The sequence below is a fragment of the Tilletiaria anomala genome (assembly GCF_000711695.1).
Source record: "Tilletiaria anomala UBC 951 chromosome Unknown K437scaffold_12, whole genome shotgun sequence".
NCBI lineage: Eukaryota > Fungi > Basidiomycota > Exobasidiomycetes > Georgefischeriales > Tilletiariaceae > Tilletiaria > Tilletiaria anomala.
In genome coordinates this window covers 95954-112310 of record NW_013547010.1, presented here as the reverse complement: position 1 = coordinate 112310, position 16357 = coordinate 95954, and the positions used below count along the sequence as shown (strand labels likewise).

At 54.8% G+C, this 16357-nt stretch overlaps 4 protein-coding genes across 4 annotated transcripts; 2 read left to right on the top strand and 2 right to left on the bottom strand.

Moving 5' to 3' along the window:
- Positions 1–85: 85 nt before the first annotated feature.
- K437DRAFT_220925 (glycosyltransferase family 20 protein) lies at positions 86–3777 on the bottom strand (the record flags this gene model as incomplete). Its single annotated transcript, XM_013389639.1, has 2 exons — positions 86–1971; positions 2046–3777. The coding sequence occupies 2 exons, from the start codon at positions 3775–3777 to the stop codon at positions 86–88; spliced, it is 3618 nt and encodes a 1205-aa protein (XP_013245093.1).
- A 2485-nt stretch (positions 3778–6262) lies between these two features.
- Positions 6263–8355, bottom strand: K437DRAFT_25336 (uncharacterized protein). Its single transcript, XM_013389599.1, has 3 exons — positions 7849–8355; positions 6413–7769; positions 6263–6312 (listed from the first exon to the last, which is right to left on the bottom strand). Exons 1-2 carry the CDS (start codon positions 8026–8028, stop codon positions 6489–6491), a joined length of 1461 nt encoding a protein of 486 aa, XP_013245053.1. The 5' UTR covers positions 8029–8355; the 3' UTR covers positions 6263–6312; positions 6413–6488.
- Positions 8356–8559: 204 nt separating this feature from the next.
- On the top strand, positions 8560–10283 carry K437DRAFT_254432 (P-loop containing nucleoside triphosphate hydrolase protein). The gene is made up of 3 exons (XM_013389638.1): positions 8560–9471; positions 9534–9867; positions 9940–10283. Exons 1-3 carry the CDS (start codon positions 9048–9050, stop codon positions 9998–10000), a joined length of 819 nt encoding a protein of 272 aa, XP_013245092.1. The 5' UTR covers positions 8560–9047; the 3' UTR covers positions 10001–10283.
- Positions 10284–11020: 737 nt separating this feature from the next.
- Positions 11021–15094, top strand: K437DRAFT_221032 (uncharacterized protein; the record flags this gene model as incomplete). The annotated part of the gene is made up of 8 exons (XM_013389637.1): positions 11021–11247; positions 11323–11683; positions 11747–11980; positions 12052–12296; positions 12367–12633; positions 12698–12968; positions 13044–14434; positions 14500–15094. 8 exons carry the CDS (start codon positions 11021–11023, stop codon positions 15092–15094), a joined length of 3591 nt encoding a protein of 1196 aa, XP_013245091.1.
- Between the last annotated feature and the right edge of the window lie 1263 nt (positions 15095–16357).

Here is a 16357-nt window from a genome sequence, read left to right as displayed (position 1 = left end):
AACACTGGTGAAACTATATCTTGCTTTTTACACGAACTCAAGATGAGAAGGCAACGCGTACGTTTTGCTAAAAGAAGCTCTATAGTTAGGAGCAGCTGAGACCTGCGAGACCTTGCAAAGTCCCGATGACTCTATGCGGGCTGTCTACGTGCCAATGAGCTAGCGTCTTCTTGCTCGAAGGGCCAACAGTCGTTGCGAAGATTGCCTCGGGCCTTAGCTTCATGATGCGAGGACTGCCCATTGGCGTTGCGGAATTAAGCGGGGTAGGCGGGGACATGACTAGCAGTGATTCCTCTTGGCTTTTCTTTTTCAGCTGATCCACTGCCGGGTTGCTCGGCTTGGCTGTGATTGTGCCAGAGCTGCTGGACGTTGTCATGGTCGCGCTCAAAAGAGGAGAATCGCCGTTGCTTCCCTTGCCTAGATTGACTAGCGCCCGGAACATGTCCTCGTCTGTCTTGTCATCCCCAGCACAGAGAACGAACTCGCCATCCGTGTTGTCCCACAAGATGCGCTTGACGATCTCACCCTTATTGACCGCAAGCGGACGAACTTCTAGGTTCTTCTTGCCGACAAGCACCTCGATGGCCAGATTGTTGGTGGCGGTGAGATTCTCGAGATGGGCCTGGCACTCCTTTGCCTGGAATGAGCCGTAGTCCGGGTCACTGTTGCGGTAGTGCCAAGTGATGGAACTCTTCTTCTGCTCGATGGTGCTACCGCTTGTACGCTCGGTATAGTACTCAAACATACTGCGAATGTCTTGCATCCAGGACATGTCCAGCTCGAGCGTCAGATTTTGCCATTCGTCCGTGCCGGGCTCTTTGACAAAGCAGCCGTGCTCCGCCGAAAAGCCGATGTTGCGCAGATGGCCGAGATGCTTGCTCAAGAAGGATTGATCGCGCCCTGAGATGATGTAGATGATATTCTTCGGGTCGTTGCTGAGCTTTTCGAGGGCATCTAAGAGATCCTTGGATGGTAGCGCATCTTCCGGCCGCTTGACGATGGGCGTCAAAGTGCCGTCATAGTCGAGCAGGAACAGCCGCTTGCCAGCTGTCTTGAATTGCTGTTGGACAGAATTGCCATCGAGTGGCGGAGTAAAGTGCGCCGCTTCTGCTGAGATCAGCCGGTAGGCAAGCTGCTTGACGAGAGTTGCAGCCCAGGTTTGCGACGTGTGTAGGGTCACCTGGTCATACAGTTGTCGGTGTCTGCATAGACGCTCATCCTGCGAGAGCCTGAGACCATAGTCAATCGCCTTGGCAACGCCCCACACATTCCAGGGGTTGACCTGGATGGCTGAGCGCATCCGCCCTGCTGTGCCTGTGAATTCGGAAAGGATAAGCGGGCTTTTCTTAAGCTGCTCTTGGCAGATAATGAATTCCATTGATGTGGTGTTCATGCCATCTCGCACGCTCGTGATCAGCGCGAGGTCAGCGACGCAAAGCAGCGCAAAGTATTCATCTCGCTCGATGATCTGATGGTAGTGGTGGACAGGCGTGAAGCTGAGCGAGCCAAATTCTGAATTGATATGTGAGACCAGCTCGGAAACTTTACGTTCGAGCTGCGGCGAGTCGTGAATGGCAGGTGCGGTGACTTGAATGAGTACGACCTTCCCGCGCCACTCGGGAAACTCTTCCAGTAGCTTTTGGAATGCCTGAAGCTTCTGCAGAACACCGCGGACAATGTCAAGCTTGTCGCGTCCGACAATGATCTTCTTGCCCTCGTACATCTTCTTGATCACCTCGATCTTTGGCTTGACGCCCGGCGCCATGCTGTCCTTGGCGATCTTCTCTGCATCGATGCCGATTGGATTATATGAGATGCTGGTGATGTGACCGTTGTAGGATTCGACAGAGTTGTAAGAAGCGTCAAATCCACAGACACGAATGCACGAGGAGAGGAAATGACGCGAGTAAGAGAATGCCTGGAAGCACGCCAAATCAGCACCAAGCATGCCTTCGATGACTTCGCGTCGCTCTGCGAAGTACGATCATATGTCTTGTTAGATTCCTTTCCAAAATGGAAATGCCACGTCGCGAGTATCAACTCACTTGGCAGGCATCGGAAGACCTCACTGCTAGGGAAAGGCGCATGCATGAACAGAGCAATGTGGGCATCCGGCACGAGCTGTCGGAGCATCTTGGGCACGAGCAGAAGATGATAATCGTGCACGATGACCATATCGCCAGGTTTGTACTCGTCCGCAATCCTCTTCGCGAATGCCTCATTGGCGCGCACGTATGCAGCCCATGTGTTGGTATCGTCCCATGTGCTTGCGTTGCGCTCCGTTTGTACGTCCTGCCAGACGAGGTAGTGCAGCAGCGGCCAGAGGACAGTCTTGCAGTAGCCTTCGTAGTGACCGTGCGCAGTATCGTAGTCGAGCCAGACCGGAACGTACTTGATGCCCTTGTCCTGTCCGTCATCTGAGGATGCCTCACCTGCAACAGCATCAGCACAATCGATTGTGTGATCGACGCTCTTTTTGCCTTTGGCGGGAGCACGTTGCGACGCACTGGCTCCACCTGCCCCAGGGATACTCGCATTGCTCTTGGCAGCAGCACCGCCAGAAAAGTTGGTACTGCTAGCAAAGCTTTTCCTGTTCGCGCTGAGAGGTTCTGCGCCATTCATCAGCGGCGTTGGCACCCTGCTGATCGGCTCGTGCCCGCTGCCATCCTTGGGTGCGCCGACGACCGGTGCAGTGTGCGCGGCCCAGTTCGTCGGGTCATCCAGGTCCGCTAGCAGCTTCTCGATCTCACTTCGCTCGCCGTCAGTGGCCTGCGAAGGGTCGGTGCGATTGTCAGAACGTGCCTGGGCAGGGTACACCATGTCGCCCGGCCAGCCGATGAAAGTCTGATGGTGGGTTTTGCACAGCGACCGCACGCCACTGTTGAGGGCCGTATGTCCACGCCGCGGCGTAAGGACCCACTGCACCGGATCAGGGCGCTGGGCAGCGAGGAGCGATGTCGCGTCGGGTGGTGTCCAGCTGTTGCTCTCTGGTTCTTGCGCGGGCGGGAAGATGTTTCCTGCGGACAGACCGCTCGGACCGGCACCGAAGCTGGAAGCGCGGGAGCTGTTGCCGCCAAGGCTGACATGCGAAGGGCGGCGAGATGACACGGGTGTGAAGCGGTCTTTGAGGTTGCCCTCGGCGCCATATTCGGCGTCGACATCGCCATCTTCATCGCCATCTTCATCGCCATCGTCATCGTCATCAATGACAGGCGTCATCATCCACGCTCGTCGACCGGCACGCATCTGGCTCCTTGCCTGGTTCTCCGCGAGCCTTGCCTCCATATCCTGGCCTTCAAGCCCATTGAGCGCCATGGACAGCCGCAGATTCGCCGCAGCACCACTCGCGCCAGCGGCAGCGGCAGCAGCCATGCTCGTCGAGCGCTTGAATCGCTGCGCATCAGAAGCAAGCTGCTGCGCATGCAGCTCGCCGCTCGCGAGCATCTCTTCGCGCGCTTTCTCCGCCTCCCTGGCCGCCCGCTTCTTCCTCGCCGCTGCAGCCATAGCAGCGACGCTGTCAGTGGCTAGCGCGCGCTCCTGCTGCTTCTGCTCGTAGTCCACCTCGGCCAACGCGCGAATCACAAAGGGTATGTAGTGCGAAACATGGATGAGGCGCCCGGAGAGCGGCTTGTCCGGATGCCGCGCGTCATATGCAGCCTCGAGCTCGCGGACTTGCGCACGGATCTGCAACAGGGTTTCGAATTGATGCCGTTCGCCCAAGTCGCCGGTTGCGGCTGTTCCGAGGCCCGCGCCGCCGATGCCGTCCGCGAAGCCCATGCCGCCCATTCCCAGCAGGTTACCGGCGCTGGGAGCGCCACCAGCGACGGAGCTGGCGTTCGAATGGCCGCTCAAGCTAGGCTCAAGGCGTCGACTGCTACTGGTGCTCATGCTCCTGCGCGGATGGTACGTACGGTCTGAGCTGTACTTACGTGTGGCTTCACCAACGAGCGCAGCTTGTGAGAGTCCGCCTTCAAGGTTGTGCTCATGCTGATGTTTAAATGCTTCTGTTGCTTGTCGCTCCTTGCTCAAAGATGCGGAGGCGACGGTGTGGGCAGTCGGTGTGCCTTTGCTAGTACCGCCGCCGCCGCTGGGGGGAGAAGCAGTAGAAGCAGCATTAGTCGGATGGGGAAAGGGGCTTTTGTTGCCACTCGCAAAGGCGGGGGATGGAGGCGGCGGTGGGCCGCTCAAAGACGAGTGCGGTTGAAGATATGACACCTTCTTGTGCTTGTCGCCGAGCGTCTTTGGCTTTGCGAATGCCTGCAGCTGAGCCGGCAGGTGCGCTTGGGATTGAGCTGAACCTTGGACAAACGGTTTTTCTTCAGCGGCAGCCGAGTCTGCGGCAGATGCAGGGTAGAGGACCGGCTCTTCTACGTAGGTGCTAGGCGACAACTCTGCAAGCTTGGGCGCAGAGCGCGTCGTGTGCTTGACGTTCATCTTGGTTAACTTGCTGTTGTTGCTATCGCTTTCAACCATGAGGCTGCTTGGAATGGATGCTTCCGAAAGGCTGGCAGTCTCGGGAAGACGTTGGAAACGCTCTTTCAAAGGCCACAGGTCATCCTCTTGTTCAAGAAGGAACCGCGCGGCGCTTTTGCAATACTTGGTGTTGGCCACTTGCCCCTCACGCTCCCAGTCTTCTTCGAGTATGTGCGCGACGGCGGTTTGCAGGCAAGCGTCTTCCAGGCGCGAAAGAAGTGAATATCTGTGTGTGCCTGGAGCGCGATTTTGATTCAGAAATCCGTCTTGAGCAGGCTCACGGTTCCCGTAGTCACAGCCGACGGTACTAGCAACAGCTGTAGCCGCTGCGGCAGCGGATTCAACGGCGCCGTAAAGGTTCGGCCTGGTCCACGTGGCATGAAATTCGGGACCTTCAGCAGACCTCGGCGAGAGCTGATCGAGAAGTCGTGGGATGCTCGATTGGAATTGTCTCGAGAGAGGGATGCCAAGCTGGCGCGAGAGACGTGTATAGTGTCCAAGGGTGCTTGCGTTGGCGGTCGTAGACGTTGGCGTGTCACGCGGCGTGCGGTCACTGGAAAGCAGGATCGCTTCCGTCTCGTCGATGCTGCGCTCAGCTTCAATGTTGAAGTCGTCGCTCGCGTCTTTCTGGCGTGATGGTGCAGGTGTGCGGTCTGCGGAAAGATCGGGACCAGCAGAGCAAAACATATTATCGAGTTCAGGTGCAGCACAGATGCGGAATCAGTGCAGTGCAAGCGTTGCGAGGGGGGCGGAGATGATTCGAAGCCAAGCGAGAAAATGTCAGCCCAAAGCTTCGTGAAAGGACTGGTCTTTTGTGGATGACAATAAATGGAGGAAAAGGAATATAGAGCGATGGTGACTCACTCAGATATATGTCTGCACTTTTAATATTCCTCTTGAACCTGTCTTCGATATGGTTCTCGAAGCAAATAAGGAACGATGCAGATATGAGTCCTGGCGTGCGCTTGTGTTGCTTGAAACCGCTATCCCTGCCGACGATTAGTGAGCTCTCCGTTTAGGAATGAAATGTACCTTTCTTGCTTGCTAATCGAGACCCAGATCACTGTTGAATGGTCTGCAGACCAGCGCACAATCAATGGAACACTGCCGAATGGTTGACAGAAACCCTCTCAGAGTGAAGTCCTCGTCCCGTTGTCTCTTTCGATTCAGTCTCCGAGCCTTGCGAGTTTGGCTATCGAAATTTGTTGCTCTAGAACGAGCGGATGATTGTTCACGCGGAGGGACCCTATTGGACTCTGGGTAGCAGGCTGAGTATGATGGGGATTGGATATGCTCTCTCCCGGCGCTGTCAGATCGGATCTGCGCGCAATTCCTTCTGGGTATGCAGTCGAAAACAGGCACAGCCCTCGTACAAAGGGGCTGCTTGGGATGTGTTTGCACCGGAAGCCGTCGGATACGAACAGCAGCAGCACAAGCGTCCTAGTGTCGATCGATAGAAGCTCGTGGAAATCTGGGATAGCACAAACTTGACGAATACTAGCCTGCGCGGTAGAGTAATGGGCAAGCGAAACAGTGCCCAAGCTGGAACTTGAGTGCACAGTATACGCATGGGCCAGTGCTGCCAGACGTTGTCACGTGACATTCTCCTGAACACCTGCAAGATGACGACCAGCGGCGGTGTGGCAGCTGCCATGCCAATCAAAGTTGGTCCTTCGTCGTTTGTTGCAGCCGTACACTTTATCAGGCAAATTGCAGCTATGCTTCGTAAGCGCGATGGAATATTGGACAGGTCTTTACGCATACGTCATCCGGAAGCCGATGAGCTTTCCCTCGCCTCTCGAGCTGCTGGGAAGAGCATTGCATGATTCAAGTAGAACCCTACGATACAGTGACCACAAGAAATGTGCGATCGCGCGGTGCCGGACGGGTCAGTGCGCTGTTAGGTATGAATTCCAAAAAATGTTAGGAGAACACTTGCGTTCCAAATAGCTGGGGTCTTGAGTCTCAAAGGACAATGGTCCATGCGCACTCCCTCTTTGCTGGGTCAGGCGCATTCAAGGGCACGCCGGTGATTGCGCGAGCGCAGGCTTCGTAGCAAGCAACGTGAACGAACATGGTGATGACGACGCCGGCGACGATGAAGGTGGAGACGAAGATGCCGACGAGGGTGGCGGCGACCAGGACGAAGACATGGAATTGGAAGATACTGAAGCCATCAAATGTGGATGCGCCGCGAAAGCAGACACGACAGGCGGCCACGACGAGGGATGGTGGTTCAAACTGTGGGGGTGCCAGTTCGTAGCGGAGAGAGCTTGAGACAGCGATGGAAGCCTTTCCTTCGACGGCGGGAACAGTGATGGTGCTGTTGGAAGTGCAGGTGGTGAAAGCATGCGACCGATGGCCGTCGCGGTAGAAGCCATTTCGGGGGCACTCGTGGTAGCACAGTGCGAAACAGTGGTTTCGGAAAAGGTCGAGGAGGATGAAATTGACCTGTTCAGAGGCGCTAAGTGGAGGCATAGCGGAGAACGTTGATCCACATGATCTTGCTGCTGCTTGCGCTTGTGCCAGGGGAGAAGCGTTGACATAGGGAGTGCAGCAGACATGGCAGTGTTGCGACTCGAAAGTGGCATCGATGGCACCGTGGCGGGGGTAGGGTGGAAGCTTGACTCGTCGTTGACATACAGTTTCTTTGCCCCAGCCTCTTGAGATCCCGCAGAGTCTTCATCCATCGGTGCGTCTTGCGCGCCCAAGCTGTCTTTTCGTGACGGCTGCCCTCCCGACTGTTCAATGGAGACTGCGGCTGCCGCTAGCATGGATAGAGACTGCTCATTCGAAGAACCCAGAGCTATGAGATGTGAGCATGTATTACTGCGGCAAGGTGTTTTTGGATTTTGCTCAACGCCGGGTGATCTCTCCTCCTTGAGGATGTCCGCAATTTGGCACAGCGTAACCTGTCCGTTCGGCGAGTCGCTTGGTCTTGAAACAGTATATGGCACAGGCAGCATACGGTCGAGTACCTCATAGCGTCCTTCGCCATTGCTGCGAGACGGCCCGACTGGCATTGACCGTGATAATGGTTGTTTTTTATCATTCGTGACCGCGTCGGAGAGGGCGAGACGATGCTCGACTGAGGAAGCAAAGCGCTGGTCTTGCGAACGCCTCCTGGGATCGTCCTTGGTGCCACATCGATGCTGAATCATTGTTGTTGTCGTTCGCTCAAGACACTCGCGCTGATCTCCGGCCTGACTCGAAGTGCGAAGCTTTCGCTGGAGCTCGTAGATCTGACGGTCTTTGTTTCGACACTGTAGCTCGTATTCATGCACCATATCCTCGAGCTGTTTGCGCCACAACAGCAGACGTGGTCAGCATCGGTGCCATGCAGTGGTGATGTCCCTTCAAGTAGGCTTGACGTACCTCTCGCAGTCGCGCAAGCCTCTTTGCACGGTGAGCTTCCTGCGCTCTTCTGTTCTGCTCTCTTCGTCTGTTCTTTCGTGCATCTTCGGCCAAACCTCTCACGCGAGCACTGGCAGGTGGCAAATGCAACTGTGGCTGAGAAGACAGCGCAGAGACAACCGACAAGCAAGGCTCTGACATTTGGCTGATTTACCTTCGGTTGCTGCTGCCACTCAGTGCAAGGACGGCCAAGTTGGCTTTCAGGGTATCTGAGAGAATCGAAAGGGGGTGATGGGTGGAGACTTTATTCCAGAATTACGGCGTCCTGGATATGCGGTGACAGAAAGGGAGGCAAGAGATTCAGAGCATTTATGAAACGTCGCAGGAATCCGATGATGCTGGGAGGGGGGGCTACACAGCGCCTATGTCAGAAATGGTAGACGTGCGCACAAGAAGCACCAGCACTTTGTGTTTGACCAAGCGTTACCAAACGCTTCTAACTTTCTGACCAAGCCGACTGTCATCTGAATTGATCTGATGTACGGTGTTTGTTTCGCTGGAAGCCAAGCTGGCTCAGCTCATTAATCATTTAATTTGGCACTTTGACGTCGAACCTGGAGGCGCGCGCACGGATTCTGTTGTGTGGCGTGCCTTCTGTAAATTAAGAGCGTGAGCACATCTATGAGCCTCCCTTGCACATCTCATCGCGCATCGGTACCGTCAGCGCCATGTTTCTGCATAGCCCTTCCTCATCGCCGCCCACTGTCTTACCGCTGGCGAGCTATGTCATTGGCGTCCGCTACCATGCCTTCAAGCTGCGCGTTCTCCTGTTGCAAAACGGACGACACAAAAATGCGAGCCGAGAGATGAGACTTACATAGACGGTGTTGGTCTGAAGCCTGTGAGCAACGGGTAGACTTGTCCGCCATGACGCGTAGCACGGTTCATTTGGGAAAGAAAATTCATTTCCGCGGAACCGCGCCTTGTTATTAAGCGGCTCATCAAGACACAGGTCACTCAGAGGATGTAGTAGCAAGATTTGGCCTGCTCGGGGGTATTGTCACCTCACATGACGATGAATGCCCAATTCGATAGCGGGTAGAGCGTCGACGTTCCAGAGGACCGAAACATCGCAGCGACCGGTGCGGTGTAGGCTTACGCATCGGCTGCGGCTGCGGTCCGCGGCCCTCCCCTTGAATTCGCGGATCCCAAAGCCCAGCATGCTGCACCTTATTTCGGGTCTTTACTCTGAGTGGACTCGCAAAATCCCATTCAATGTGCTTATTCTCGGCCCTGAGGGTGCAGGAAAGAGCTGCCTCATCGAGGCCATCAAGACCACCCATGGAAATAGGCCTGGGCTGCCGGCTGACAAGGTCAAGCCTACCATCGGGCAGAACATCTTTGAGCTGCCGTTGACAGGGAATCTGCTACGGCTATGGGACTTGGGTGGATCAGAGGATATGCAGAAGCTATGGCAGAAATACTACAAAGAGAGCCATGCGCTCCTATGGGTGGTGGATGCCCGATGGTGGGACGATGTAGAGGTGTCATCTGAGGAACCATCGGACTCAATGCCCAACCCAAATCCTGTTCCAGCCGCCAATGCGCTCAGAGCGCAGGCAGCGATGTCATGGGACCTGCTAGGTGAGTTGGACTTCGCGGCGCTGAAAAAATATGTGCTGAAGCATATACACCATACCGTGCAGCCGCCATTATGCAAGATAGGCACATGTCCACTGTACCCTTTCTGATCGTCCTCAACAAGACTGACCAGCTTACGGGAGTCGATGGCCAGACTCGATCCAGGTATAAAACCGAGCAAATATCGGAGCTCGAGGATACAGCACGGCTGTGGTGGGGCTCAAGACTGGCGAGCGTTATTTCGAGGTCCGCAACAAAAGCCAGCAAGACTGAGACACCAGCGCCCTCTGCTTTTGAAAGTGCAGCTGTGACACCATCTTCCGAGCGACCAGGGTCATCATCTTCCGATGACCCAGTAGACACGATCTGGGATGTGCTAGGCACGTCTGCTGTGGACCTGTGAGTTGCTATCACAGTAATTCCGTTCCGAACTCGGGAGGCTCACTGCCGCATTGGCTCGATCCGGGTCAGGACTGGTGTTCGAGACATGGTACACTTCCTCGAGCTGCTGGCAGAACAGCGGAAGGCTTAGGATGCGAAGCCGCTAATTTGTCGCAGGTGCTGGGGATGGGCAACCCTCACAAAAGACTGCGTCACGTGCAATTCCGTCTCGAGTCCATTCGGGCAAGGTGATAATCTTCACGGTCGCCGCAGGTTCAAGTCTTCCGAGCCGGTAACTTTTCATATTTGTGCAAGCTTGGCGCAGATATGCGTACAAATGCAGCCGTGCATATATACGCACGGTCATTGTGTATATAGGAGCGTGGCTTAAACGCGCATGCGCTGCAAAGCGGAGGCAGTTGCCTGTCTGCATGCCGCAACCGCGCATCGACACGTGCTTGGGTCTGTCGTCATCTTTGATGCGCACGTGCGATGTAATTCGCGTCGGATCTGCTCGGCGCTTGGCTTTTGCGCACAACATACTTTCAAGCGCACGCGTATCGCTGGCCTCAGCCCGCATACATCACCATTCTGATCAAAAGGGCATGTGCTGGAAATGCGAGGAATCGTCTCGATGTTGGTTTCGAGATTCAACATGGCCTGTGATTAGGCTCCGCTGGCGACGCTGAAGGGGAGAAAAAAAGAAAAAAAGATGCGGAACGCGTTCTGGTGGAGAGACGCGACGCGTGCGGGATGCCCAAGTGAAGACGCGTCGCGCCCTCGCACGTGGCTGGCTGTTAAGCGCCCGCCCACACCTCAAAACGCTTCATTCTTGCTCTCAGGCATCAAATACCTATATCTTTGAACACTGTTGCGTGAGCATGTTCATGCTGGCGGTCAAAGTTACCAGCTAGCCTTGTCAAAGGAGCAGGGACAGTTGCACTGGATTATCTGCGTGTGGAGCGCAGACGAAGCAACTTGCAACCATGCCACTCGTCCGCCTGGAGATCGAAGACTTCAAGAGTTACCGCGGCAAGCAGATCATCGGGCCGTTCTACTCTTTTAGCTGCATTAGTGAGTCCTCCTCTCCATCTCTTTGTTCCCGTTTGCTTGTGTCTAACAAAACCTGCTTCTTCAAGTCGGACCCAATGGAAGTGGCAAGAGCAACTTGATGGATGCGATCTCCTTCGTATTGGGTGTGAAGAGTGGACAACTGCGGTCCAGCCAACTGAAGGACTTGATTTATAGAGGCCGAAGGCTCGGTACAGAGGAAGTGGATGGAGAGTCTGATCTGAGTGACCCAGATCATGAGGCGAGGAGCGAGGAATCGGGCAAGCGGGCGTCGGTCACTGCAGTGTTCCGAGATGGCAAGGCCATTGAGCACCGCTTTCAGAGAACGTGAGTGTGCGATAGAGATAGGCCGTCCAGGCGCATACAGTCCACATCACTCACGCGCTCTACTTCCAACAACAGCATCCACCTCTCAGGGAGTAGTGAATACCGCATCAACGGCAAGTCCATATCCTATGCCCAGTACAACAGCAAGCTGGAGCAGTACAACATTTTAGTCAAGGCGAAGAACTTTCTAGTGTTCCAAGGTGATGTGGAAGCCGTCGCTTCGCAAAACTCCAAGGATTTGAGCAAGTTGGTGGATCGAATCAGCGGGTCGCTTGATCTGCAAGACGAATACGACCAAGCCAAGGCGGCTATGGAGAAGGCTGTTGACAATTCTACCTTCAACTTCAACAAGCGGAGAGGTATCAATTCAGAGCTGAAACAATTCAAGGAGCAGAAGACTGAGGCAGAGCGCTACGAGCAACTGCTTGACGAAAAAGTGCGTTTCCTCCGGCACATCACAGATACTTGAGACTGATATAAAGGTTTATTCCTGTGACAGGATGCTCATGTCCTTCAACAGATCTTGTGGAAGTTGTACCACCTGCAGCAAAACATGACCACGCAGCTGGAGACAATCGGCGAGGTCAGCGAGAAGCTGGACGAACTCCGCGAAGCGCATGGGGTTGAGGAGCACGGCGTCATCAGCGCGAAGAAGGACGTGGCCAAAGTCCAAAAAGACATGATCAAGCAAGAGAAGGCAATGAAGCGTGCAGAGACAGAGTTGGCCGACAAGGTGCGCATACATCCGCTGTCTGCTTTTCGGAACCCCCTGTGTTCTGCGTTCTGAACTGGTATCCTTCTTAGCAACCGGAGCTTGATGCGGTAGAGACGCGCCTGGCCTATTCCCGTCGCACGGCCGAGAATGCCGAGTCGTTGATTGAGCGCATTAAGGTCGACCTTGTCAAGCACGGAGCCGCGGTGGAGAAGCTCCAGAAAGACCGAGACTTGGCCCAAGCAGCGGCAGACCACGCAGCGGAAGAACGCAGGCTGGCGGCACAAAAGGAGGGCGTGACGCTGAGCGAAGGCGATCTTGCAGAATACCAAGAGCTGTGAGTGAATCGAATTTTCTTTTCCTTTCGCTCAACGTTTCCGGCTGAATGCTCTGCATTGACTCTGCAGGAAGGCCACAGCGGAAGCAAGAGCCATCTCTGAGCGTCAGCAGCTCGACTCCATCACACGACAGATCCGTACGAGGCAAGAGGCTCTACGAAATGTCAACGACCAGCTTCGCCAGCTTCATTCTCAGAAGGAACATCTGGAGCAAGAGCGTGAGCAGCAACAGACCCGACTTGATCTCTCCTCAGCGCGCATCAACACGGTTGAAGCCAACTTGCGAGATGTCCGGTCAGATGCAGAAGCGGTACAAAGGGAAAGGGAACGTATTCGGTGCGTAGCGCCAGCGGGTTGTTATGCAAAGGGTGATCATGACTAACTTGCTTGTCTCCAACAGGAAACGTGAAGCCGAAGTCAATGGTATCCTCACGGAGTGCTACAACAAACTCCTTCAGGCAGGCCATGACCGAAAGGAAAGCGAGAAAGAGGCAAAGATGAGAGAGACAATCATGACCCTGCAAAAAATCTTTCCAGGGGTGCGTGGCAGGGTGATCGACCTTTGCGAGCCCACGCAGCAAAAGTATGCCGCCGCAATTTCGACAGTGCTTGGACGCAACGCCGACTCTATTGTTGTGGAGTACGAAAAGACCGCCATCGACTGCATTGAGGTGAGCCTTGAATGATGCCGCGCCTGCGTTGTCTTCTCTGACGTCTGACGTACCCGTGCTTGTTCACCATTGCAGTATCTCCGCAATCAACGAGTAGGGCAGGCCACATTTATCCCGCTCGACACGATCCAGATCAAGCCCATGAACGATCGGCTCCGCAGTATCGCCAAGGGTGCTCGTCTCGCATTCGATATTGTCAAGTACCAGCCGAATGTACAGCGAGCCATCCAGCATGCGTGCGGCAATGCGCTTGTATGCGACGATATGACTGTCGCTCGTTACGTGGTCTACGAGCGCAAACAGGAGGTCAAAGCCGTCACGCTTGATGGCACGGTCATTCACAAGAGCGGTCTGATTACTGGTGGTCAGTCTGGGCAGAGTCCGACGCGAAGATGGGAGGAACGAGAAATGCAGGGTCTGCACCGTCAACGCGAGCAGTGCATCTCTGAGCTCAAGGATCTGCAAAAGGAGAAGCGCAACATTGGTAGTGATGATGATATCATTGCAAAGATCGGTCACTTCGAAGCTGAGCTTGCAGCCGTACGAGACGAGCACCGTGCCACGTCAGGCAAGTTGCAAGGTGCCAAGGACGAGCTCAAGGTGGTCGATGCGCAGATCAAAGAAATCGAGCCAAAGATCGCAGGTGAACAGATCGCGGCCGAAAAGGCAGAATCAAAAGCCACTCGCCTCCGCAGCAAGGTCGAGCAGGAAGAGGACCAGGTATTCTCGGCCTTCTGTGCTCGCATCCGCGTGGCCAACATTCGCGAGTACGAGCAAGAGCAGCTAAGGATCCTCGAAGATCAGAACGAGGCCAAGCTGCAATATGCGACGCAGCTCAAGCGCCTCACGCACCAGCTCAATTTTGAGACCCAGACCGTGACCAGCATCGAGGAAAGGATCAAAGCGCTGCAGAAGGCGCACATGCGAGAAGAGCGCAAGATGGAGGAAGCGGCTTCTGAGCGGGAGAAGATCGAGGCCGAGATGGTCACACTGCGTTCCAACATGAAGAGCGCGAGCGACACTCTGCAGGAGCTGCAGAAGACCTACGATTCTGCTCGCGAAGTGTACACAGGTGCAAAGCGGCAGCTGCATCAGGCGACCAAAGCGCTCGACGCCGCCTTGAGGCAGATTGCCTCGTGCAATGACACGATCGAGAAGCTTGGCGCGGAGCGTGCCATGCTATATCGCCGCTGCAGGCTCGAGGACATCGACCTTCCGCTCGTCAAAGGCTCATTGACTAAAGTCCCGCTTCTCGAAGCGCCAAATGCTGACTCGATGGAGCTCGACGAGGACTCAACCGAGGCGGCCGAGGTGGACAACTTTGGTATTGAAGTCTCCTTCAAAGATCTGGAGGAGGAGGAGATGGAGGATGGGTCTGCAGTGATGGCGCAGACTCTTCAGGAGCGCATTGACAACATTGTCTCAGAGATTGAACGTATGACGCCGAATCTCAAGGCGACTGAGAGGTACGCAATGTCTGGATTTGAGTTCTTGCCATAAAGCGACAGCTGACATCTGCTGGTCTCATCAGATTGGACGACACCGAGACGCGCCTGGCAGAGACGGAGCAAGAGTTTGAGCGCTCGCGCAGAGATGCCAAGGTGACTCGCGATGAGTTCCTGCGGGTCAAAAAGCGTCGTTGCGAGCTGTTCAACAAGGCATATGAACACATCTCGGAGCGCATCGATCCGATCTACAAGGAGCTCACCAAGGGTAAGGCCGCGGCAAACGGAGGCACTGCCTATCTCAGTTTGGAAGACACAGAGGAGCCTTACCTGAGCGGCATCAAGTACCACGCCATGCCGCCCATGAAGCGCTTCCGTGACATGGACCAGCTATCAGGTGGCGAGAGGACAATGGCTGCTCTGGCGCTGCTATTTGCCATTCACTCGTACCAGCCTGCTCCATTCTTTGTCCTGGACGAGGTGGACGCAGCGCTCGACTCACAGAACGTCGCCAAGGTCAGCAACTACATCCGCCAGCATGCCAGTGATGCATTCCAGTTTATTGTCATTTCGCTCAAGGCGTCCCTGTACGAGAGGTCGCAGGCACTCGTCGGCATCTACCGCGATCAGGACCTCAACTCCAGCTCTACCCTCACACTCGACCTTGAGAAGTACGCCTAATACTCATTGCCCTACTTTCTCTCCTTGTACAGTCCGTTGTATTCTAGCCGTGGCTCGATGCCGTCCATTCGAAACATTACGCAAGGTTCGTAGTCGACATTGCGCGTGCAAGACGGCACTCGAGATTACTCTCCGGCACAAGTGTATGCGCCCCTCTGCATCCCTGTTTTCTTTACCAGACCTTTCGGTCTTAATGATGATGAATGCTCTCAAGCGCTCAACGCTCAAAGCTTAAAGTTCAATGGTCCGAGTCAGTAGTCAGAAGTCAATAGTAAGGTCAATAGTGAACGGTTAACAGTCAACAGTCAACGGTCATCGAGCGTCCAACTATTGTCGCAAGCCCGCAGCCGTGCATCATCGGCTGCCATCAGGTATGGTGGTCTTGACATTCATCTCCTAGCTCTTCCGGTGTCTCCATCATTCATGAGTCTCCCCATGGCCCAAGCCACGGCGAATGTGTAAGCTGCCAAGGTGGGGCTTTCTGTGGCTGCTGTCACCTGGGGAGAGCTGGTAGAGTGTTGAACTGCATACATTATGTCCTTATGTCGAACCGCTTACCGGCTATCGAACTATGCACTTGTAGCCGGCCAGTTACCGGCGTTTTAAATGAAAGCGGTAGCTCTGGTAGGCTCGGACTCAAGCGTATCGACCTGTGACCACATTTGTATCTAGAATTGACTGTGTAGTATATGATTGCAAGCTTGCTGACATATCATGGAATCATGAACGGGAGAGCCTTTGCTCAGCAGATGCAGCAGGGTCTCAGCCTGTCTCGACACAATGAGCAAATGGCTTGTGCGTTCTGAGATGGCTAACGAGCTATGCTAAATGTGGACCCTAAGGCACGGTCATGTCCGACAGCCGAAGGCCGTCCCGAGGGACGAGCTACGACAAGCCTCGACATTCGACATGCTATGACAGGCTATAACATGCTACATATTAACACATGACCTTGTTTGTTTGCGATATAAGTCTAAGGTCACGGTCACGAAGCTATCTGTCAGACTCTCAGAGCCAATGATAATGCTTGATGCTTGGCGCTTGTCGCTTCACTATGCACTGTGACAAGGGAAGGGCAGACATCCAAGTGACGAGGTCTATGGGCCGCCCGCCTTCGAAAAAGTTTGTACTGCGTGGTGCAGGCGGAGAGCAGTCTTACTAACTTTTAATTTTCTGTAGCACGTCTCCGTAAGTGCGTAGTAGCGCACCCGCGGCGTTTGTAGACTTGCGCAGCACGGCCTACGCATTCTATCGTAACCTATG

What these genes read in the sequence shown, in the direction of transcription:
- K437DRAFT_25336 (XM_013389599.1), bottom strand. Translation starts at nt 8,028, where the DNA reads ATGTCAGAGCCTTGCTTGTCGGTTGTCTCTGCGCTGTCTTCTCAGCCA. An exon ending in GGCTTGCGCGACTGCGAGAG is followed by an intron (nt 7,770 to 7,848) that starts GTACGTCAAGCC and finishes TGGCGCAAACAG; the next exon opens with CTCGAGGATATGGTGCATGA.
- K437DRAFT_254432 (XM_013389638.1), top strand. Translation starts at nt 9,048, where the DNA reads ATGCTGCACCTTATTTCGGGTCTTTACTCTGAGTGGACTCGCAAAATC. An exon ending in GATGTCATGGGACCTGCTAG is followed by an intron (nt 9,472 to 9,533) that starts GTGAGTTGGACT and finishes CATACCGTGCAG; the next exon opens with CCGCCATTATGCAAGATAGG. An exon ending in GGCACGTCTGCTGTGGACCT is followed by an intron (nt 9,868 to 9,939) that starts GTGAGTTGCTAT and finishes GATCCGGGTCAG; the next exon opens with GACTGGTGTTCGAGACATGG.